The 24,786-nt window shown below is 41.3% G+C and overlaps 2 protein-coding genes across 2 annotated transcripts in view; both read right to left on the bottom strand.

Moving 5' to 3' along the window:
- The window catches only part of LOC133616421 (ephrin type-B receptor 1-like), a 256,986-nt gene extending 242,445 nt beyond the window's left edge, over nucleotides 1-14,541 (bottom strand). The window contains exon 1 of the mRNA XM_061975655.2: nucleotides 14,374-14,541. Coding sequence (XP_061831639.1) covers nucleotides 14,374-14,464 — 91 coding nt within the window. The 5' untranslated portion in view covers nucleotides 14,465-14,541. The remainder of the gene's footprint in view (nucleotides 1-14,373) is intronic.
- A 4,036-nt stretch (nucleotides 14,542-18,577) lies between these two features.
- LOC133616419 (glypican-1-like) overlaps nucleotides 18,578-24,786 on the bottom strand; it is a 112,580-nt gene continuing 106,371 nt past the window's right edge. The window contains exon 12 of the mRNA XM_072914692.1: nucleotides 18,578-21,486. Within this exon, the coding sequence (XP_072770793.1) occupies nucleotides 21,305-21,486 (182 nt within the window). The 3' untranslated portion in view covers nucleotides 18,578-21,304. The remainder of the gene's footprint in view (nucleotides 21,487-24,786) is intronic.

A 24,786-nucleotide genomic window follows, 5' to 3' on the forward strand; every position in this document is an offset into this window, starting at 1 on the left:
TAAAGAAGTAAAATACAGCACTATGTCATCAGTTTCTGATTTATTAAATTGTATAACAGTGCAAAATATTGCTCATTTGTAGTGGTCTTTCTTGAACTATTTGGAAAAAAAGATATAAAAATAACTAAAAACTTGTTGAAAAATAAACAAGTGATTCAATTATAAATAAAGATTTCTACACATAGAAGTAATCATCAACTTAAAGTGCCCTCTTTGGGGATTGTATTAGAGATCCATCTGGATTCATCAACTTAATTCTAAACATTTCTTCACAAAAAAAAATAAATCTTTAACATCAATATTTATGGAACATGTCCACAAAAAATCTAGCTGTCAACACTGAATATTGCATTGTTGCATTTCTTTTCACAGTTCTTTTTGACAGACATTTTAGTGACAAACCTGAGCTTGTGCTTCACTGAGTTTATGAACTTACATTCATATTTTGTTGAAGTATTATTCAATAAATATATTTATAAAGGATTTTTGAATTGTTGCTATTTTTAGAATATTTTTTAAAAATCTCACGTACCCCTTGGTATACCTTCAAGTACCCCCAGGGGTTCGCGTACCCCCATTTGAGAACCACTGTACTAGGTCATAAAATCAGTGTCAGTTGAGTCGGTCCATAGGTTGCCTGTAGGGATGTTTAATGTCCAGCAGATGTCAGTATTTAGTGACACAGTATCGACACAGTATCAATACAGTTTTGCAATGTGTCGAAACGCTTCATGACGCCTCATCAACCCATCACTAGTAGATAGGTTATAGCTGCATCGCTCGCGGCTCGTCATATATTTAACGTTAATCCGTGATTTCACCGAGCGTTTCACTGACGGTGAGCAGCCTTACGCTGCTTCATTAACACCGCCGCTGTTTGACTCGTGGCCCGGGGCAGACGCACGTAGTAACAGTCACGTGTTACAATACCGACGAGCTAACGTGTCCAGGTTATAACCATGTTGTCAATAAACACACATGGACTGAAGCTAAATTGTCCACTGTCCACTGCAGCATGTGAATGCAATGAAAAGAATAAAATCTGAGCCAACCAGCTGTTAAAATGTTGTCCAGGTTAATGTTTTGGCCATTAAAGGCCCTTCATTTCAAGATTTCAACTGTGATCGGGCTTTAAACAGGTGGCTGACCTGTTCAGATGGGTGTAACTGCTACTGGTCAAATAATGTGAAATAGCATTTAATTTTACATGTATGCAATGCCATTTAAATGTAATTATAGATAATAATAATAATAATAAATACTGTGTAGTGTTGTAAATAGTCAACGGGAAGGATTTTAGTAAGATATAAGCCATGAGCACTACACAGCCAGAAAAAAACCTAGGCAGGACAAGTAAAAATATTGGGGCAAGAAGATTTGAGAAGTCGGGCAAGTAGAAAAAACCTTAACGTTGAACCCTGCATGTGTTGAGCTGCTGCCGCTTAAGGTTAGACGGCACTGTACATAGAGCGGTTCTGCTCGTTAGTAATAAATTCTAATGTTGGATGTTCACACCTTCACACAGATGAGTATAGAAAAATATTTTCAACGGCCGAAAAGGGCTCGACTTGGAGAGGAGGTAGGCCTACAGTCCGGACCACAGGTGCGACCTGTTCAGCAGCAGGAGGAGGTTGACTGACTGTGGCAGGACACCTCTGCCTCTGTTTCACTTCATGTTGCTGGTAAATAATATGGTTGTAGTAGTAGGCTAAAGTTAAATTATTTAGTATTCACTAATTAAAGGGGCAGAGCTTTAAGAGACATTTTAGCTTTTATATTTTATAAGATATATTTTTTGTAAGAACCACAATTAATAAATATATTTCAGTGAATCACTAATTGTTCAAATCTGTATATAAATATGTACATAAAATGTTGTAATTATATTCCAACTCCGCGTTCTTCTTGGTCATCGCCGCTGCCGCCAACAAGCGGTCCTAACGGTGATCGTCAACACCGTCCAATTGAACAATCAACAATTAATCAATTATTGTAACGTCTATCGAGATGCTTCGAGGACAGGAATTATATCGATCACTTTATTGAGCAAAACTGTTTATATTCGGCCATAACCACACCAAAAACATGAGTAAAAAACTTCTATCTCGAAAAACTAGTCATTTTCTGCCGTACAAACCAGGCCAAAATCAACTTATCATCTGTCACCAACACGCATAGCACTAAGCCACTGGTGCGTTTATGGCCACACAAAAAGTCGGACAACTCAAACACCACACAAAGTTACACTATGACTCCTCAGTCATACGTGTGCTTATTGTACTGTCATTTATTATTAATGTTAATTTATTTATATTAATCATGGAATGCTGTAACTAGAGAAAGTTACAGGAATGCACACTTCATCCTATGCTTACATTTCATTGTGCAACATGAGGATGTTTAAGGGGAACTAAATGTGATCTCTGAAAGGGGTACAAATGATTTCCAAAGCAGGACCCCCACCCAGACATATTGTACAATACTAATCCATAGCTTATGAAAAACAAGATTTATTTTATTTTCATTACAAGTGGGCCAAATCACTAATATTACAAAATAATCTCATGAAAATGACTCCTCTCATTTCAGTTTTATTATAAAAGATTGGTTTGAGACAGGTGTGCTGCTGGTATTGCCACGTGTGATGTTGCTCACATGTGCTCCACTGAATGCTCAGGGAGTTTTTGTGTTTGCTCACACACATGAACAATTAGAGGGAACATTGGTAGCAGCACTACTAATATGAAGAGAATGAAGAGTGCTTGAAACTCCGCACGTTAACATCTGCGGCCGGTGCCACACCCAAAGAAATGCCGAAACAACCTGCACGACAAATGACCCTGACGTCTTCCATTTACAGATCAACACCATATGAAAAACATAGTCCCAAACACAAGGAGATAATGTCCGCAGTAACTTATTACATAGCGAAAGACATGGCCCCATAAACATCATCTATGCAACATTTTGACCAGAGAACCACCATTACATGTTATGTAGACCATAAGGAAGTGTTTTCAATTTAGAAAAATTATAATAATATGACTCCTTTAATGCGCCCTATTATATGCATCAAGTGTTCATTCAAGGCTAAGGCAAAATATCGAGATATATATCGTATATCGCGATGTGGCCTAAAAATATTGAGATATTAATAAAAGCCAATATCGCCCAGCCCTAATATATATATATATATATATATATATATATATATATATATATATATATATATATATATATATATTCATACATGTATATATAAAGATATAAAGATGTGGAAAAATGTTTATTTTTATTACCGTATTTTATTAGCACAAGAGATTATACAAGGTCACAACATGATGTAACATCTCACAGCAGGGAAGTCTTTCATCAACACCTGCTTTTTAAGTCTTAAACAAGTCAACTTTGTTTGCTAATGCAATTATGTCATCATCTTGTAAAGAGTACACCAATCCATCACTCTATTTCTATTCATTACAATTAAACTCAGCTGGAAATAATATTCATGCATTCATGTGCAGAACGCACACCTTTTAAAGGACATACCATAACAAATATCATATAAATCAATACAATCAATTAGCATGTAATGTGGGTGTGCATTTTGTAACAATATAAATAGTTTTGTGTTTATGTTGCACAAGGACGTGTTTGCGTGACGGACCTGAGGTTGACAGCTACTGACCTATGTATGTGTCTGTGTTTTGTGAACAACAAAATTAAAAAGACTAATTGATCAAGTGTAACACTCAATCGTCCAGTTGTAGAGTCAAGAGACACATTTAAGCAAGGTGTCTATTAATGCCACGCCGCAAACGCGACGCTATGGAGTGACGTCAGATGGCGACTACCGACATGTCGGCAGATTGTATCTCGTGTCAAAGCAACTTTATAGATTATTGTATTACTTACTTTGCTGCCAATGGAACTGGTGCTTTACAGAGAGTAGACGGGACAATGAAAAAGTAGGATTACCTCCAAATTCTTCAGGACAACCTAAAATCATCAGCCCGGAGGTTGGGTCTTGGGCGCAGTTGGGTGTTCCAACAGGACAATGACCCCAAACACGTCAAAAGTGGTAAAGGAATGGCTAAATTAGGCTAACATTAAGGTTTTAGGATGGCCTTCTGAAAGTCCTGACTTGAACCCCATTGAGAACATGTGGACAATGCTGAAGAAACAAGTCCATGTCAGAAAACCAACACATTTAGCTGAACTGCACCAATTTTGTCAAGAGGAGTGGTCAAAAATTCCACCAGAAGCTTGTGGATGGCTTCCAAAAGTGCCTTATTGCAGTGAAACTTGCCAAGGGACATGTAACCAAATATTAACATTGCTGTATGTATACTTTTGACCCAGCAGATTTGGTCACATTTTCAGTAGACCCATAATAAATTCATAAAAGAACCAAACTTCATGAATGTTTTTGGTGACCAACAAGTATGTGCTTCAATCACTCTATCACGAAAAAATAAGAGTTGTAGAAATTATTGGAAACTCAAGACAGCCATGACATTATGTTCTTTACAAGTGTATGTAAACTTTTGACCATGATTGTATATCTCACCTTGTAGCGACTTTATCACTAACCTCATCTGCTTATGGTGTTCATTTCTTGTTAGCGACTTAGCACAGCAGCTAGCGATAGCTCCTCTCTGCGTCAAATGTTAAGCTACTCCTTGGCTTGAAGGTGCCTCTCCCCATAGCCTGTGCGAACTAAGCTAATGTAGTATAGCGGCTGGGTGGCTGAAAAGTACCGGTATTATACTTAATACTTAATAATAGTTTAGAAAGCGGTATATATTTGAGACAATACCACCATCTTTTCATGTGCCTTTGTCATGGCCGTTTGCTCTACTCTGTGCCTGACGGGCAAAGCACAGGGCATCCCATTTGGCTTGACCCTGGCCCTCACGTGTTTATGAAGGCTTTTATGACGCACATCAAGCGATGCGCATCAAACTTTTGTTTTAAAATATGCTGGCGCGGTGCCGACCTTCCGACTCCCGAGTGATGCAATGCTTCGGTCAGCGACTACATTTGGCTATTGGTGAGTGCCTACTGCTTGATTGAAACATACACCAATTTGCTTGAGAACCTATATCTCACCTTCTTTAGCGACTTTATCACTAATCTCATCTGTTTATGTTGTTCACTTCTTGTTAGCGACTTAGCACAGCAGCTAGCGATAGCTCCTCTCTGCGTCAAATGTTAAGCTACTCCTTGGCTTGAAGGTGCCTCTCCCCATAGCCTGTGCGAACTAAGCTAATGTAGTATGGGTGGCTGAAAAGTAGTTTTAAACCTAACAGGCAGTGGTTTTCACCGCAGTGAGCGAGTAGAAGCTCCATCTATCCCTGTGCACAAGCGTCAGGCTATAACCCATCCAACCTAACCTAACAAAATTAACGAAAACTGCTTTGACATAATAACGGCTAACTAATTACTCTTTAAAAATAAACAAAACATTATATTACTACTTAAAACAAAAATGATCTGAGTACTCTCAAGACTGGTTATCTAGCCATAAAACACTTAGGCTACTTTAAGTACTTTGCACGTTTTTTCAAGGTACTATACCGGTATTCGGACTAAAAATACTGTGTTATCAGTTTTGGTCCATATCGCCCAGCCCTACTTCAATGGTTCACTTCTTCTTGTGGATTATTATTAGCCTGTGGATTAATTGATCGTTATGAAGACGGTTGATGAAGTGCGGTAGCGGCGGTCGTAAATTAAGTAGCGTTCACTTGAAACTAGGGCTGGGCGATATATCGATATACTCGATATATCGCGGGTTTGTCTCTGTGCGATATAGAAAATGACTATATCGTGATATTCGAGTATACGTTCTCACGCAGTTGCTTTTAGTTGTGGGCATTACACTGCAGGCTCTTCCCACTCTTTCTTGTCTCTCCTTCTCACATAGATGTAAAACAAGCGCACCTTCTTACATACGTCACATACGTATACGCCCTCGGGGAGTAGAGAGGTAGCGGCATGGTAACATTACCTGTGGTGCTAACGGAGCGGTGCGAGTGGTAATACAAGAGAAAGAAGGTGCGAATCTGGTAACAAATGAAAGAATAATTAATTACCAAGAAAAACAGCACGGGATCCATCGTGTGGCGGTGGTTTGGCTTCAAGCGGGAATATGTCGAACATACAACCGTAATATGTCAAGTATGTGGCAAAAGCGTACAAAAAGTAGCAGCTCTTCTAATGTAGCATCATTTGAAAAGTCACCTGCTAGAGAATGAAGAGTGCTTGAAACTCTGCATGTCAACATCTCCGTTCGGTGCCACACCCACAAAATGCCGAAGCAACCATTTCGACATCAACACTGTATGAAAAAAATAGTCAACAACAGAAGGAGATAACGTCCGCAGGAACCTACCACATAGTGAAGGACATACACTATTTGATTTCCTATTATGCAGATCATTTTTATTTGACAGTTATTGAAATATCTTGTGTGAAATCATGCACAAAAGTGCACTTTATTTGTTTTAAACTATTGTAGTGGCGTTCTGTACAAAAAGCGCACTGTAATTTAGTGTGTTTTGATAGGTCATCTTGGTGACATCTTGCACAAAAGTGCACTAATAGCTTGTTTTAAAATGTCTCTGACAATCTTGCAGTTTCTGTTTTGGAAATGACATGAATGTTTGTGCCACTGCATAATAACTGTTTAATAAATACAGTTCTGGTAAATTGACTTAGTTGTGATTTGCCTCTCTGCATGAAAGTTTTAAAGTAGCATATATTAATGCAGTATGAACAATAATGTTTTAATGTAGACACATAGAATCATCATACTGCTGTGATTATATGCATCAAGTGTTCATTCAAGGCTAAGGCAAAATATCTAGATATATATTGTGTATCGTGACATGGCCTAAATATATTGAGATATTAATAAAAGGCCATATCGCCCAGCCCTATTTGAAACTGTATAACTCTTATTAGCGTGCGTGACTTTGAGGGACTTTTGAGGACGAATTGTGGTGTTACAAACTTTTTTGTGGTGTTGCTTCCTATTTGTAATTATAACTAGCTGATTTGGTATGCGCATGAAGCGGCAGCTGAACCGAATGTGACAGCATGTCATAATTACGACGGATAAAGCTGGATAAAAAAAATATCAATAGCAGTACCGTTAGTCCAGAATCTTTGCGGTCTAGGAGGACCGACCCAATTATAAACCGGTACTAAAAAATACCGGTACTCGGTATACATCCCTAGTTTAGAGAAAAAAATTACCTTAGATAGCTAGGTTAATTTTCTATATTTAAATTTTTTTCTACATTCATAACACTTCCTTGTGGTCTACATAACATGTAATGAAGGTTAATTAGTCAAAATGTTGCATTGATTATGTTTTACAGACCATTTTCCGAGCGCCATTTTGTCAGTCTTATTTACGTACCGCCACTTCTCCCCGTTAGCCATGTTGTAGTTTTTAGCGCTTCCATAGCAAGTCCTCTGACATACATAAGTTAAAACTATACTCCACTTTTTACTAAAAATGGCAACACCAGACGATACATGTCATTGTACGAGCCAGTTGTTAATGAAGATGAAGTATAATAAACAAGTGTTGTTCTTCTCTTGGTTCAGTACAACAATAAACAAAAATAAAGAAGAGTGACACCTCTCACATCGAATACACAATCTTCACAGCCTGCGTTTAATTCGATGACAAAACATTTTAGCTAGTATTGATGTTATTTGAACACTGATACAGTTTGCAGTTAAATAAAGGACGAGTGATCACCCCAGTCAACAACCTAAAGACTTTATAAACAAGTTGTGACAACGTTCACGACACATCGCCGTGCAATATCAAATAGTTTTCTCCTTTGCTGTATACTTTTAGTTACCGGAGTATAAGGCACACTGCTGATGAATGGTGAATTTTTTTTAATCTTTTTTCATATATAAGGAATACACTTCCTTGTAATGGTTGTTCTTTGGTCAAAATGTTGCATAGATGATGTTTTACAGATCATCATCAAGCTGCTTTCTGACAGTCACTTTCAGATGCGCCGTTTTGTGGGCTGCCTTATTTACGTGGCTCTCCTTCGGCAGCGTTTTCACCCCGTCATCTTTGTTGTACCGGTGTAGTGTGAAAGGACGGGAGTGGAAGAAGTGTCAAAAGATGGAGCTAACTGTTTTAATGACATTTAGACTTTACTTAAATCAATAACAGAGCAGCACCTCCTCATCCGGAAACAACGACACCGGAATTGTGTCCCGTGAAAAACCGGAAGACCGGAACTCTAATAACTAAAGTTCCGTGGGTGAATAATGTAAACTCACTAAACCGGTATGTTTTAGTGCTTTCATGGCGAGTTTACTGACAAATATAAGTAAGAACTTTACACTACTTTATATTAGAAATGGCAACAGCAGAGGATGAATGCCCCATAACAAGAAGATAGAGAAAAAGAACAAGCTTATCAACTACGGGTTCGGCACGGACTACAAAGGCGGATTTATGCAGATCCCAAATACAGATCAGCAGGTACCAGAAGGTAAGAAAAGTTTCTTTTGCATAATATTGTGAAACAAAATGCCAGATAATGTCTTACCTTATACACACACCATAATAATACTCGTATGTTGAAGCACATTAAGCGGTGCGGCTTCATAGCATACCAAAGTTGTACTAAAACATTTTGATTGATTTTTGAGCGCCGTGTGTAATGTTCTATATTTTCAATAGAACGTATAAAATGTTGGTGTTGTTTACTTGAGTCATATTGCCATCATAGTGCAGTCTACACATATCTCTTATGTTTGACTGCCATCTACTGGTCACACTTATCAGTACACCGTCCAGCAAATAAAATTGCTTTGAGGTCGGTAAGGAAAACCAGAATTATTTCGTACATTAGAAGCACCGGGTTATAAGGCGCACTGTCGAGTTTTGAGGGAAAAAAATGATTTTAAGTGCGCCTCATATACTAAAAAATACTGTACAATCTTTAGCAATGTAAACACTGGAACAGAGCTGTGGTAAAGATCGGCTGGGCTCTGCAGTTCATCACCGGATCACCGATCAGTTAAAAACTATCCACCCAATTGTACGTTTACAGGTGTTACAGGTGTTTCTACTTTCTTGAAATAGTGTCCCAGGCTAGTATAAAAGGATATCAACCTCTTCTCCTCTAATATTGGTGGTTGTTTATACTCTCTCTGAGCTTTTTATGATGTTCATCAATCATTCATCCATGGTGATAACAAGCTTTTTCTTTGGTGCACTGCCACTTGGGGTAGACATAATGACGTGTAAAAAGGGTACTAAAAAGCCAAGTTACTGTATTCTTCCTCAGTGCACCTGTCCAACTCTGAGCACAGTGAGGGTGCGTAACCATGGAAGGTTGTAACGTCATAAACCGAGGACCACTTGTCCTTTACTAGACTGGGTACCGAAATGTAGTTTATTCTCCAAGCCTAGGTCAGAATCTTGAGCAAACAAAAAACAGTGCAACTTCTACATTATGTACAGTAAAACCTCCATTTACACATTTAATTGGTTCCTGAACAGGGTTGATAAACATAAAAGTTTGTATATTAAATTCTCCATAAGAAACAATGTATAGATGAATAATAGGTTGCAGCCTCAACAAAAGTCCATACACTTTGAACACAATATCAAGTGTTATAGTACAATATATCAAACATAATAGGGGGGTAATGGACCAATTTTATATTTAAGAACAAAGTCAAAACAACAACAATCAACTGATTTGTCCTCATTTGCAACCGCCCTGCCGACACTCACACACACTGGCATTCGCTCCCTGTGGTGCACTCACAGTTTGAAATCACAAAATTACCTAGCCAGGTTGCTACAATGATTGGACTAAAAAATTAAATCCGCTTAATCTTGTCGGTTAATCTCATTGGAGCGCAGCTGTAGAAAGGGGGAGTGGTCAGTGTCGACAACGCTATGGATACTTCCTGAATGTTTCAAATCAATTGTTGTCAATTGCATTTTTTGGACTCATTTTGAGGCAGAGAAACTCGAACATGCCGTTAAAAGGCCAAAAAATGCTTCAACAATGGATGTGCTGCAGGGCACAAAATGGCTGCACTGCGAGGTACTCGGTGGGTGGATGAAACGTTAGTACCGTATTTTTCGGACTACAAGTCGCAGTTTTTTTTTTGTAGTTTGGCCGGGGTTGCGACTTATACTCAGGAGCGACTTATGTGTGAAATTATTAACACATTACCGTAAAATATCAAATAATATTATTTAGCTCATTCACGTAAGAGACTAGACGTTAGAGATGCGCGGATAGGCAATTATTTAATCCGCAACCGCATCAGAAAGTCGTCAACCATCCGCCATCCACCCGATGTAACATTTGATCAGAACCGCACCCGCCCGCACCCGCCCGTTGTTATATATCTAATATAGACGATGCAAGGCATTAGTGAGGTTATAAAGTTTTTGCCTGTTAAAGAAAGGAGACTGATCCAATGCAGCACAGACATTCGCGTGCCACGCTGTCACGACCCAGACGCACACCAGTGCGCAATCATATGGGAGCCGCGCTGAGCGCACCTCCAAGCGCGTCTCGCTGCCGGCGACGGCCGGGTATGGGCCTGACGCTCCAGCGCCATCCATTTTCAGGGCTAGTTGATTCGGCAGGTGGGTTGTTACACACTCCTTAGCGGGTTCCGACTTCCATGGCCACCGTCTAGCTGCTGTCTATATCAACCAGGGTGAGCCCCACCCCTTTCGTGAGCGCACTGCGCGCGGAGTGACCCCTGTTACGCGCCCCCGGCAACAGGGGTGGCGGGCAGGTAAGCTGCGCGGGCGGAGCGCGCGGAGTGACCCCTGTTACGAGCCCCCGGCCACAGGGGTGGCGGGCAGGTAAGCTGCTTACCTGCTGCGCGTGACGCCGGCCGCGGCGAAGGCGGACGAGGCGGGGTGTCGGTGCGGTGGGCGCGGTGGTGACCCTGGACGTGCGTCGGGCCCTTCTCGCGGATCGCCTCAGCTACGGCTCCCGGTGGGGCCCTCTCGGGGAAAGGGGCCTCGGTCCCGGACCCCGGCGAGGCGTCCCTTCTCCGCTCCGTAAAAGTGTCCATCTCTTTTCTTTTTTTTTCTTCTGTTGTGGCATATGCTGCAGGTGCCTGCTCGTTTTTCGTATGTGGGTAACAACATTTAACTATGTATATATATTTCCGAATTGGTTTAACTGCCACCCGCCTGAATCTATTTAAAATAAAAAAAAATGTTATTTCAACCACCCGACCCGACCCGACCCGCGGATAAAATCTAATTTTTTTAAATTTCATCCGCCCGATCCGCGGATAAACCGCGGACTCCGCGGTTGTGCCCGCAAACCGCGCATCTCTACTAGACGTATAAGATTTCATGGGATTTAGCGATTAGGAGTGACAGATTGTTTGGTAAACGTATAGCATGTTCTATATGTTATAGTTATTTGAATGACGTTACGTTAACATACCAGGCACGTTCTCAGTTGGTTATTTATGCGTCATATAACGTACACTCATTCAGCCTGTTGTGCACTATTCTTTATTTATTTTATATTGCCTTTCAAATGTCTATTCTTGGTTTTGGGTTTTATCAAATACATTTCCCCCAAAAATGCGACTTATACTCCAGTGCGATTTATATATGTTTTTTCCTTCTTTATTATGCATTTTCGGAGCGACTTATACTCCCAAAAATACGGTACATTGAGACAAGGTTCGTACACCAAATCATACTTTTATTCGATCTGTGGTTCGTAAATAAATGTTAAGTGCAATACAAATATATTATTATTATCAAAAATTGCAAAAATTGAGGGTGCAAAAATTGACAGTAAGGTGCTATCCCAATTCACTTACTGGAAATGACGGTTGCAATATTATCCTTATTAATTGTGAACTGCAACTACTCAAGTTAGTCCCTCCCCTTCAGTTAACTAGCCAATATGGCAATGATTAAGTATGGGTTAGGCTCCATCCCCACTCACCATTTGGGGCACTTTGAGTGGAACATCCTGGTACTGGCGGCATATGCATGTTGCCCTATTTCTCAGTGTCAATGCACTTATTAAAGCACTAAAAATGCTAAGCATCGGTGTGAAAGTACATGGTTTGGAAAAAAGCTGAAAAAAGATACTTTAGTGACCAAAATGTGTATACTAGCAATTAAAAAAGTATGTTTTCAGTAATGTGTGCTTACTAAATTTAGTCAGATGCATTACATTCTTGTTTTCATGCATTACTCAGACACGTACAGGACATACACCAGGGGTGTCAAATATACGGCCCGCAGGCCGGATTAGGCCCGCAAACAGGTTTTATGCGGCCCGAGTGATGAGTTTGCCAAGTATAAAAATTAGCTCCTTTTTTTTTTTTTAACGAAAGAAACTGCTGTTTTAAATGTGTCCACTGGATGTCACAATAGCAATTCTGTTAGGCAAGGAAACGGTTTATACTTGGGCCAAGCAAGAGGTACACAGTAAAGGGGGACTGTGGCCCTTCCTCTTCGACCCACATGAAACTTAAAACCTGCCGTTTTTTGTCTTCTGCTTCAAACCCATCGTCATTTGGCACCCTCGAGAAAAGTGAACTTAAGCATTTTGAATAGTTTTTACCTCTGTTTGTTACGGTTTGTTGAGTTAGCTCTGGATTGATATGTGGACATGACAAAGTAGGTATTTGATACCTAGAAGGTTTACATGTTGTGTTTTTGTTCAATCCCAGAAAGACTGTGACTTAAAGTTTAATCCTGGCTTTGTAGATACACTGAGACAAAGTCTAAAATCATTGTGTTTTTAGAACTGCACCAATTTCCTTAGAATTTTCAACAAACTTGAAGTGTTTTGTCCAGAGGATTATTTGTTATTTGAACTTTTTCAGAATGTGCTTGCTCTATTTTTGGCCAAAGTAAAACAAAGAAAACAACCTGAAGTTGTCTTTAATTTTTAAGTTATCATGCCATGATTTTACCATTAAAGATTTTCTTCTATGCGGCCCCTGAGGTGAAATGAGTTTGACACCCCTGATATACATAATAAGAAGTATTTCTCACATCTTAGATCAGTAATTTAGCAAAATTTAAAAAACATTTTGAAAAAAAGAAAATGTCTACAGTGGCGATAAGGGGGTTTCGCATTGGGCGCCATTAAAGCTCCAACTGCCACTGATTTTTAATCAAAGTCTGATACAGCTCATTGGGGTGTGCTTGTGTTCCAAATATTTTGACTTCTTGGTGTATTTGCCAATTCATATCAGAGGAAGTATTGCCGTAATCAAAAGGAAATCTTGATATAATGAACCAAATGCACAAACCTACTCGGTAGGTTGTGAGTTCAAACCCTGGCCGAGTCATACCAAAGACTATAAAAATGGGACCCATTATCTCCCTGCTTCGCACTCAGCATCAAGGGTTGGAATTGGGGGTTAAATCACCAAAAATGATTCCCGGGCGCGGCACTGCTGCTGCCCACTGCTCCCCTCACCTCCCAGGGTGTGAACAAGGGGATGGGTCAAATGCAGAGGACACATTTTACCACACTTAGTGTGTGTGTGACAATCATTGGTACTTTAACTTAAACTTAACTTTAAATGAGCATTAGGCATACCTCTGGATTCAATAACAAAATGAATGAAAATATTGTACACCAGGGGTGTCAAACGTACGGCCCGTGGGAGGAGTTTGCTAAGTATAAAAATGAGCCGAAATATTTGAATGAAAAAAACTGCTGTTCTAAATGTGTTCACTAGATGTCGCAATAACAATTATTTGTATCTTTGTAGATTATGCTACATATGTAAAACAAATGAACCACATGATGTTAGTGCACCAGTCGAGGAAAATGAGCAAACTACATAAATAGCATCCTGTAATTTGATTTTGATATTATTTTTTTATCTTGATGGATTGAAAATTAACACCAATGAGTTGACTGATGAACATAATCACATAATTTATTCAGAAAGTATACATGACGACAAATAAAAGGTAGAATACTATTATTACTATTACTAATACATTTTCAGAATGTGCTTGTTCTATTTTAAACAAAGAAAACAATCTAAAGTTGTCTTTATTTTTAAGTTATCGTGCCGTGATTTTATCAGTCCGACCCACTTGGGAGTAGATTTTTCTCCATGTGGCCCCCGATCTAAAATTACTTTGACACCCTTGTGGTACACCATTTATTCGTACTTAAAATGAATTGAGTGCACTGAGAGGCACTTCCTAGCATGTCCACACTAACTATACTATCAATCCTCACCAACAATTTGTTGAACGAAGCAAATGGCCCTAAAGTATTTTTCTATCTAATTACTATTTTCTCTTAACAAGTGACAGAGTAATATTCGTGCACTTACCTTCCACCGCACACACCAAAGTGGTCGCGTACAAAAGAACAGTTAAAGTGGTCAGCATGGTCACACTGAGCGCCCGTTTTTCCGCACCCATTATCCGGCTGACATGAACCAAAATCCACTGAAATCAGGATTCCAATGTCGAACGCTCACATCCTTCTTGTGACCGCGACAGACCGGCCTCTGAAACAAACACACTCGTGCTGGACCCTCGCTTCTCCCTCTCCTCTCATTACCGCCTCTCCGCGCCTTTCTGACCAATTAGAAGAGAGGCTGGCGGATCATTAACCAATCAAGTGACACCTCCCCGCTTATTCAATGCCCAACGGACAGGTTGGCTGCGTATAGCGTGTCTTTTGGGAGGGCGACATCTAGCGGCCAAACTTTAGAACAGCAACAAAAGAAATGGCGCCTGTTAACTGGCAATGCAATAATGACCCATGACTGCCATCCAGTGTGTTGTTTATATAAATACATTACCATAAAATCCAGATTAGTTATCCATAAACACATGCTCTGAACCACTGGTCCCCAACCTTTTTTTCCCCCACGGACCGGTTTAATGTAGGCATTATTTTCAGGGACCGGCTTTCCACTTGTGCCAGATAAATACAGCAAGAATGAGTGCATGAAAAATACAACTCACGTGCGGCTGGGGAAGATTGTCTCGGACAGTCGAACCACGAACACTGGTACTCCGGGCTCAGGGCTGCACTCTACCAACCATAGCTCGGTTGGTAGAGTGGCCGTGCCATCAACTTGAGGGTTGCAGGTTCGATCCCCGCTTCCGCCATCCTAGTCACTGCCGTTGTGTCCTTGGGCAAGACACTTTACCCACCTGCTCCCAGTGCCACCCACACTGGTTTAAATGTAACTTAGATATTGGGTTTTCACTATGTAAAGCGCTTTGAGTCACTAGAGAAAAGCGCTATATAAATATCATTCACTTCACTTCACTGTGTACTCTCCCCCTGGCTCTTATCCCTGTATACAAACTGCTGCACCTCCAGTAACCAGTCCGTAAAACTGCTCATGTTTGCGGATGACACTACCCTCATCGGGCTCATCTCGGATGGCGATGAGTCCGCCTACAGGAGAGAGGTGGACCGGCTGGCGTCCTGGTGCAGCCACAACAACCTGGACCTGAACGCCCAGAAAACAGTGGAGATGATCATGGACTTCAGGGAAGTCACAGCCCCACCATCCCCCCTCACCCTGATTGACTCTCCCACCCCCGTCTCCATTGTGGACTGTTTTTTGGGCACCACCATCACCCAAGACCTCAAGTGGGAGCCGAACATCAGCTCCCTCATCAAGAAGGCCCAGCAGAGGATGTACTTCCTGCGGCAGCTGAGGAAACTTAAGGTGCCGACCGAGATGCTGGTGCAGTTTTACTCAGCCATCATCGAGTCCATCCTGACCTCCTCCATCACCGTGTGGTTCCCCGGCGCCACAGTCCAGGATCGTACGTGCTGCTGAGAAGGTGATTGGCTGCAAGCTCCCATCCCTCCAGGACTTGTTCTCCTCCAGGACCAGGATGCGTGTGGGTCGGATCACAGCTGACGCTTCTCACCCTGGACACACACGATTCTCCCCTCTCCCCTCAGGCAGGAGACTACGGTCCATCCAGAACCAAACCTCCCGCCACCTGAACAGTTTTTTCCCCTCGGCCATCAGGCACATGAACAAATAACTCCTAACAGTAGCTCCTTTATATTCCTTCTAAGTCTATAACAAGATCTGATAGCTCAGTTACAGCTCTTGTTAATACCAAATCTGTGTTATATGTGTTTTATGTTGCAAGAAAAATTCCTAGTTTGTGAACCCGTTCTCAAACAATGGCAATAAAACGATTCTGATTCTGATTCTGATTCTGATTCTGAACTCAATATAACGCTGAATTAATGGGAGCCCTGAGAGTGTTTCTTTGCAATGAAATGCAGATGGAAATCAGCCTTTGACTAAAATCTGTCACTTTTCTATCTGATATGTTCATTAATGTGCATAGCATCAACTCACAAAGTTATAACAAATGGCAACTTCCATCCATCCATCCATCCATTTTCTATATCTTATTCCCTTCGGGGTCGCGGGGGGCGCTGGAGCCTATCTCAGCTACAATCGGGCGGAAGGCGGGGTACACCCTGGACAAGTCGCCACCTCATCACAGGGCCAACACAGATAGACAGACAACATTCACACTCTCATTCACACACTAGGGCCAACTTTAGTGTTGCCAGTCAACCTATCCCCAAGGTGCATTTCTTTGGAGGTGGGAGGAAGCCGGAGTACCCGGAGGGAACCTACGCAGTCACGGGGAGGACATGCAAACTCCACACAGAAAGATCCCGAGCGCAGGATCGAACCCAGGACCTTCGTATTGTGAGGCAGACGCACTAACCCCTCTCCACCGTGCTGCCTTGGCAACTTCCTATGAGGAGTTTTATTGTACATCTATAAACAAGCTCATTGGTGTGTCTAGTGCACAGGTGCCAAACTCAGATCTGGCCCTCCACGTCATTTTATATGGCCCGCAAAAGCCTGGAAATAATACTTTCTTATTTTCTTTTTTTTTTGTAGTTTGACAGGGAAAAAACTAGTGTCCAATATTGCAACAAATATTATGTTATCTAACTTTGTTGGCCAAAATCCAAATAAATACTTAAATATCTGCTTAACTTATGATTTCGAGTTACCCATCAAATTGTACACTATAAAAATGACCAATAAATTTTTACTGTAAAATTTAGGGAGTTTTTTTTTTACAGCATATTACTGTAATTTGAAACAAAACGATCATCCATCCATCCATTTTCTACCGCTTATTCCCTTTGGGGTCGCGGGGGGCGCTGGAGCCTATCTCAGCTACAATCGGGCGGAAGGCAAACGATCAATGATTGTTTTTTTACAGTAAAATTATGTCGACTGAGCTATCAGTTTTTTGTTTTTTACTGTAAAATCCACTGTTGATGATTTTATGGTACCACATTTTATTATGGTAAAAAAACTGGCAGCTGAGTTGACAAAATAAAATTAAACAGCAGTACTGTGTTTCTATTTCCGTTATGTTGTAAAAAAAATAGTAATGATAAAAGAAAAACACCACATATTTTACAGTAAAAGTCTGGCAACTAAGCTGCCAGTTTTTTTCTGTAAAACCAGTGGTAAAATCGTAAACGTAATTTTTTTTTTCTTAATATTTAAATTCATAGGCAAATTCATTAATTATTTACTGTTACAAACGGCCCTCTGCTGGCAGCCATGACGTGGCCCTCAATAAAAACAAGTTTGACACCCCTGGTCTAGTGGGACAGGCCAAAGTTAAGTCGGAGAAAACGCAGTCCTTTATAAATTATTTAATGTTTCTCTACGGCCCGGTAGCAAATGCGTCACCGACCGGTACCGGTCCCCGGAGCGGTGGTTGGGGACTACTGCTCTAAACTACACTATATTGCCACCCAAGTATTTGGTCACCCATCCAAATGATCAGAATCAGGTGTCCTAATCACATGGCTCGGCACGTTTTTCCATCCGGCAATCTGATGGACGAGTCTGAGTTTGGAGGTTGCCAGGAGAATGGTACATTTCGGACTGCATTGTGTCGAGTGTGACATTTGGTGGGGGAGGAATTATGGTGTGGGGTTGTTTTTCAGGATTTCACTTGGCCCTTTAGTTCCAGTGAAATGAACTTTGAATGCTCCAGGATACCAAAACATTCTGGACAATTCCATGCTCCCAACCTTGTGGCAGTAGACTGGGGTGTGTTACCTCAGCCAGGAAGAAGTCTTTGCCATGAAGTTGGGTCACTGGTGTTTTTACTGTAAGTATTGTGTTTATAACATACCAGCTGTTTGATTATAATGTGCATCTTAGTTGTAGATTTGATTACCACATTTGGAGGTGTTGAAATCGCCATGTAAAATCGCCAATGCTAACCAGTAGCATGTCTAAGGCAAATCCAGTCTAAATTAGTATCCAGCGAGCACATTCTGAAAAGCCTTACTGTACTTTTGAGCACCTTCTTCTTGCTTTGTTTCATGGACAATTGTAACATTACCTAGAGGCAGTCCAGCTGAGTACGCTCTGAGTGATTGTTAGTTTCCCGATCAAATGTTTAAGCCAGTGCCTGGACTAAGGACATCCATACAAAATCATACGTTGCTGCAGACAGAAATATTCAAAACTTAGTCAATTTTATACAATCGGAGTTTAATGTGTAGGGTTTGTCATTTAGAACACAGAAAAACAATAAAATAACAATTGCATACACAAGTCACTTTAACTTTATGTGTATGATGGATGGGGGAATCTGCAGTATTGACTGTTACAGATCCAAATAAAGGCAAGCCAAGTACAGGTGATACTGTATTATGTGCCTTTAAAAAGTCAACCTTCTGCAGAATGAAGAAGTCCAGCTATTTTTTTTAACAGTTCTATTTTCTGTGTACCTTAACTTATGAGTTTAATTGGTTCTGTGACAGAGCGCTTAACTGAAAACACTTACAGTATATCTCAAATCAGCATCTCCCATTTAAAATGATTTAAATCAATTTGATTGGTGATTGGCCGTCCCAAAACAGCACACTTTTGTTTACCTTGTAACAAATTTTACATAAGAAATATTGTTTAAGAACAATACAGTTGAATGTACTACAAACAACTACAGTAGTTTTCTAAAGTAATGTAATATGCAGCATTTACCTTGAAGAGTGGACTTCTACGGTATTTCCTTCCAACGTCTTCTCCGTCAAACACACCATCAGCAGTTTTTACATATCTTATGGTTAAATATATGCCATTTAGATATAATTTTACCATTCATGGCTGGCGTTGGACTCATTCCTGCTTCAGCATTGTGCAGACCAGCAAATTGGCTTCAAACTTGGTCATGTTTTTAATTATTTGTTTATGTAATTCAATAAATGTCTTCCACTTCTTCTCAGCACTGTGGACTAATTAATGCAGGGGATGCTTGTAACTCAAACTTTTTGCCTGCAACTTAAGCATACTTCTTACTCAAAACACTTAAATTGAGATACCATTGTATTGTCGTAATAAAAACCATAGGGGGACTATAGAAGCACATGGTTAGCAAGTCTGCATAACACCCAGCAGGTCCTGGGTTCAAATCTAGGCTGAGGCTTCTTTAAGTGGAGTTTGCATGCTCTTATTGGTTTGTTTTTACTTGATCCTGTACAGCAGAACTTATACTTTGTCAATTGTTGCTTGCATGGCAAAAATAGACTATATTGCCAAAAGTATTTGTTCTCTGAAGTGATGAATCACACTTTTCCATCTGGCAATCGGATGGACGAGTCTGGGTTTTTGAGGTTGCCAAGAGAACGGTACATTTCGGACTGCATTGTGCCGAGTGTGAAATTTGGTGGGGGAGGAATTATGGTGTGGGGTTGTTTTTCAGGAGTTGGGCTTGGCCCTTTAGTTCCAACTTTAACTTTGAATGCTCCAGGGTATCAAAACATTTTGGACTACTCCATGCTCCCAACCTTATGGGAACAGTTTGGAGCGGGCCCCTTCCTCTTCCAACACGACTGTGCACAAAGCAAGGTGCATAAAGACATGGATGACAAAGTCTGGTGTGGATGAACTTGACTTGCCTGCACAGAGTCCTGACCTGAACCCGATAGAACACATTTGGGTAAGAGCCAGGCCTTCTCGACCAACATCAGTGTGTGACCTCACCAATGCGCTTTTGGAAGAATGGTCGACAATTCCTATAAACACACTCCGCAACCTTGTGGACAGCCTTCCCAGAAGAGTTAGAGCTGTAATAGCTGCAAAAGGTGGACCGACATCATATTGAACCCTATGGGTTAGGAATGGGATGGCACTTCAAGTTCACATGTGAGTCAAGGCAGGTGGCCAAATACTTTTGGCAATATTGTGTATATCCAAATGATAATTTGAACTGATTTATGAAACTGGGAGGCTCTGATTAGGTGTATTTGCTGTGACAAATCTTCACAAAAGGGTATCATATTTTGTTAAGAGTTGTTGAAAAAAGTAAAAAATGCTTTGGTTTTCCCTCATGTGTTGCTTCTAAGAGGTCATACACAAATTAATCCCTTTGAGTTTATGTTGAGCGTGTCGTGATACGCTCTCAGTGGGTCAATCAGAAGAGAAATCATCTAAAGTTTGGCATGCCATCATAATAAGATAAAACTCATGGATTCAAAGACGGTAGTCTGCGCTTTGTTTATAAGTGTGTTAAAAGCCGAAATCCTTAGATGAACTGTAATATCGCCGTCCACACATGGCATACATTTACGGAGAGTGATTATTTTTCGGCAGCAATACAAATAAGTCCTATACCTGTTGTTCAGCCACAAAATTTCGACAGTTACGTCACAGGTTATGTGGGGAGGTAATGTGATGAAAACTATATGTACATCAATGGCTCATTATGTTGCCAGTCTGATATAGTCAATGTATGCAAACACACTATACAGTGGCGGTAAGACACACACACATTTACATCTTACACAATTTTGTTCAGGTACACACCCTTGACACCAGATTTTAAAAAAATACATTGAAATGAAAAAGCCTTGATGGACGCATCACATACAGTAAAGGGCCAACTCAGCATTGAGCTCAGTCACTACTGACAGGAGCACAGTGGACCTTGTAAGAAGTCAATAAGTCATCACCCACATTCCATTCTTCAACCTCAGCTGTCTGTCTTCCCTGTCTCTGTTTTGTCTTGTTCTCCTCATGAGTCGCTTCCGGGAAATTCCTGGAAAGCAGCTCAACAAAAAGGAGGCCATCAAACTATAGTCAAACAGGGAAAAATCAGGAACCAGTTTTTGCTTTTTCGGGGATTCCATCTTCATTCCACTGAACACAATTCATCCATCCCACGGTCCAGTCATTCTCTGGACTTCAGGGTCAGGCAGACGGTGCGGTAGATAGCGCGTCATCGGCAAAGGAGCAGGACAGCCAGCGGGAGCAGCGGTAGGCGGTTGCACAGGAGGCTTTGGCACCCGGCTGCACCAGTGACTTGGTTGTCGTCAGGGGGGTAGGCGTACAGGCCTGGTCTGCTCCGAGGACACTGGCCACTGAGGCACATACCACTTCCTGAGCCGCTGATGTCATCACCTAAGCGGAATAGTTATACAGTACATTATATTCATACAGATCTTTTTTGTACACCAGGGTTATTCAACTAAGTTGTTTTACAGGCCACATTTCCAGAAAGCTAAGAACTTTTCCCTTCACAGTCAGTCTTATTTTGGATATTCCGAAGAACTACAGTAGACATTTGACAACCTACTCCAGACCTGGGCATTCTGCGGCCCGCGGGCCATATCCGGCCCTTTGTAAGTCCCTGTCCGGCCCGCGTGAGGCCAATCATAAATTACAAAATACATTTAAAAAGGTATCTATGTCGAGTGTGCAATACAACGGTGCTGCTTTTGTTTTGAAAAGCGTTATTTGTATTACTTCCGTGTGGACGTATGCTCGTGCGCGATTGTGAGTGAATGTGAACAGCTGCAATCACAAATTACAAAATAAATTAAAAAAAACATCCATGTCGTGCGTGCAATACAATTGTGCTGCTTTTATTTTGAAAAGTGTTATTTATGGGCGTATATCCGTGTGTAACCTGTGAGTGAAGGTGCACAGCGACAAGTGAGACGCTAAAAAAAGAAAAGTTGATAACGAATGGCGTGTTTTCAACAAGACATGGACTGCCAAGTATTTCTTTACAGAAATTAAAGGTAAAGCCGTGTGCTTAATTTATGGTACACAGGTTGCTGTGTTTAAAGAATATAGTGTAACGACCTGCTGAAGTTGATGTTGTGTTCTTGAGTTGTGGAAATGAGGAGTGAGGATAGACGTGCGTGTGAAAGGAACGAGATAAGTTGAGCTGTGTTAGTATAGGTTGCTCAATAAAAGTTTAAAAAGAGCGTCAGACTTGGTGTGAACTTCTTCTGGACGCTACAATTGGTCTCAGAAGTAAAACTTTGCGCATACTGCCGCTGCTTGTGTGAATCCCGGACGTGAGCTTGTCGCAAAGAGAGAGAGAGAAAGAGGGAGGAAGGAAAGAGAGAGGCATCTTCTACAGGTGCAGTGCAGCTGCTTGGCATGGGGGAATTCCGCCCTCAATGAAGACTCCCAGGTTTGATGGCAAGGCGAACTGGGAGGCATTTCATCCCACTTCTGACACCAATTGTAGCGTCCAGAAGAAGCGCACACCAAGTCTGACGCTCTTATTAATCTTTTATTGAGCAACCTATACTAACACAGCTCAACTTATCTCGTTCTTTCCACACGCACGTCTATCCTCACTCCTCATTTCCGCAACAGCAACGCTTCCTCCTTCTTCGCCAATCACCTTACAGGCGTGCTACGTTCACAACAAAGAGGATGCAGGATAAAGTGACAGAAATCAACATTTTTGCATTGTAATATACATCAGGAAGTGTTGTGTAGGAAAATGTTAAAAATAAATCCATCAAAAGCCATCTGCTTTTGTATAAAGATAAGTTAGGTCAGGGGTCGGCAACCCGCGGCTCCGGAGCCGCATGCGGCTCTTTGATCACTCTGATGCGGCTCAGCTGCATACTTGCCGACCTTCATTTCCGGATTTCGGTGCCTCTCGCAGAAAACTCCCGGGACTAATATTCTCCGATTTTCACCCTAACAATAATAATAAGGGCGTGCCATGATGGTACAGCATTTAGCACCCTCTACAATCTGTACAAACAGTGTGCCAGCCCAGCCTTTTGTTGTATGCATTTTCTACTTGCACACGCAAGTGACAGCAAGGCATACTTGCTCAACAGCCACACAGGTTACACTGACGGTGGCCATATAAAACAACTTTAAGACTCTTACTAATAATGCGCCACACTTTGAATTAAAACCAAACAAGAATGACAAACACATTTCGGGAGAACATCTGCACCTTAACACAACATAAACACAACAGAACAAATACCCAGAATCCCATGCAGCCCTGACTCTTCCGGGCTACCTTATACACCCTTGCTACCACCAAACCCCGCCCCCACCCCAACCCTGTTCCCCCACACATCAACCACCCCCCTCCGTGCGTCGGTTGAGGTGGGCGGGGTTTGGTAGCGGGGATTTATAATGTAGCCCGGAAGAGTTAGGGCTGCATGGGATTCTGGGTATTTGTTCTGTTGTGTTTATGTTGTGTTACGGTGCAGATGTTCTCCCGAAATGTGTTTGTCATTCTTGTTTGATGTGGGTTCACAGTGTGGCGCATTATTAGTAAGAGTGTTAAAGTTTTTTAAACCGCCACCGTCAGTGTAACCTGTGTGGTTGTTGACCAAGTATGCCTTGCTGTCACTTATGTGAGCAAGCAGAAGCCCCATACAACGTATGACTGGACCAGCACGCTGGTTGTAGTGGGTGCTAAATACTGTACCATCATGGCACGTTCCAGAGAATAGTTGCCCTGAAATTCATAGTCTGCTGGAAACATCAGGAGGGATAACAAGCATGACGCTGTCAAGCGCCATTCATATAAAACTTGCGGGCCGCACTAACATTCAATTTTCATATTAAGGTGTGGGCCTCGTGTCTGAGACCCTTGGTTTATACATAGCACAAAGCAAAAAAAAAGGTTTATATGCAGTGTTATTTCATTTTAAAATTCAAAAGATTTTTGTGGCTCCCATTGTTTTCTTTAATTTGTGAAACTGGTGAAAATGGCTCTTTGAGTGGTAAAGGTTGCCGACCCCTGAGTTAGGTTAAATGAAAATATTATTATTATTATTATTTATCTTTCGGTATATCAAAAATAATTTGAGCAAAATTTATTTGAAATATTGTCGGTGTGGCCCTCCAGCAGTGCTCGAGTTGCTCATGCGGCCCCCGGTAAATATTAATTGCCCACCCCTGACCTACTCAGTGGCCTAGTGGTTAGAGTGTCCGCCCTGAGATCGGTAGGATGTGAGTTCAAACCCCGGCCGAGTCATACCAAAGACTTTAAAAATGGGACCCATTACCTCCCTGCTTGGCACTCAGCATCAAGGGTTGGAATTGGGGGTTAAATCACCAAAATTGATTCCCGGGCGCGGGCTGCCCACTGCTCCCCTCACCTCCCAGGGGGTGATCAAGGGTGATGGGTCAAATGCAGAGAATAATTTTGCCACACCTAGTGTGTGTGTGACAATCATTGGTACTTGAACATTTTAACTTACTTTTGGTGTATTTATTTTGTCAGAGTTTCAGGAGCACTTTGCTGTTTTTAGAACTTCTGGAAAAAAGCTAGTCAAAAATCCTCTTTATGACAGCGCTCTAGTGTTTTTAGGAATCTGCTGAAAAAATTCGAGTCTCTTACAAGTTTTTTGAACTGAACTCGCGGGCCACCGGTTGAATATCTTAACTGGGGAAAAAGAGAGGACCTAAAATAGAACCTTGAGG

This window comes from Nerophis lumbriciformis, linkage group LG14 (assembly GCF_033978685.3).
Source record: "Nerophis lumbriciformis linkage group LG14, RoL_Nlum_v2.1, whole genome shotgun sequence".
Classification (NCBI taxonomy): Eukaryota; Metazoa; Chordata; class Actinopteri; order Syngnathiformes; family Syngnathidae; genus Nerophis; species Nerophis lumbriciformis.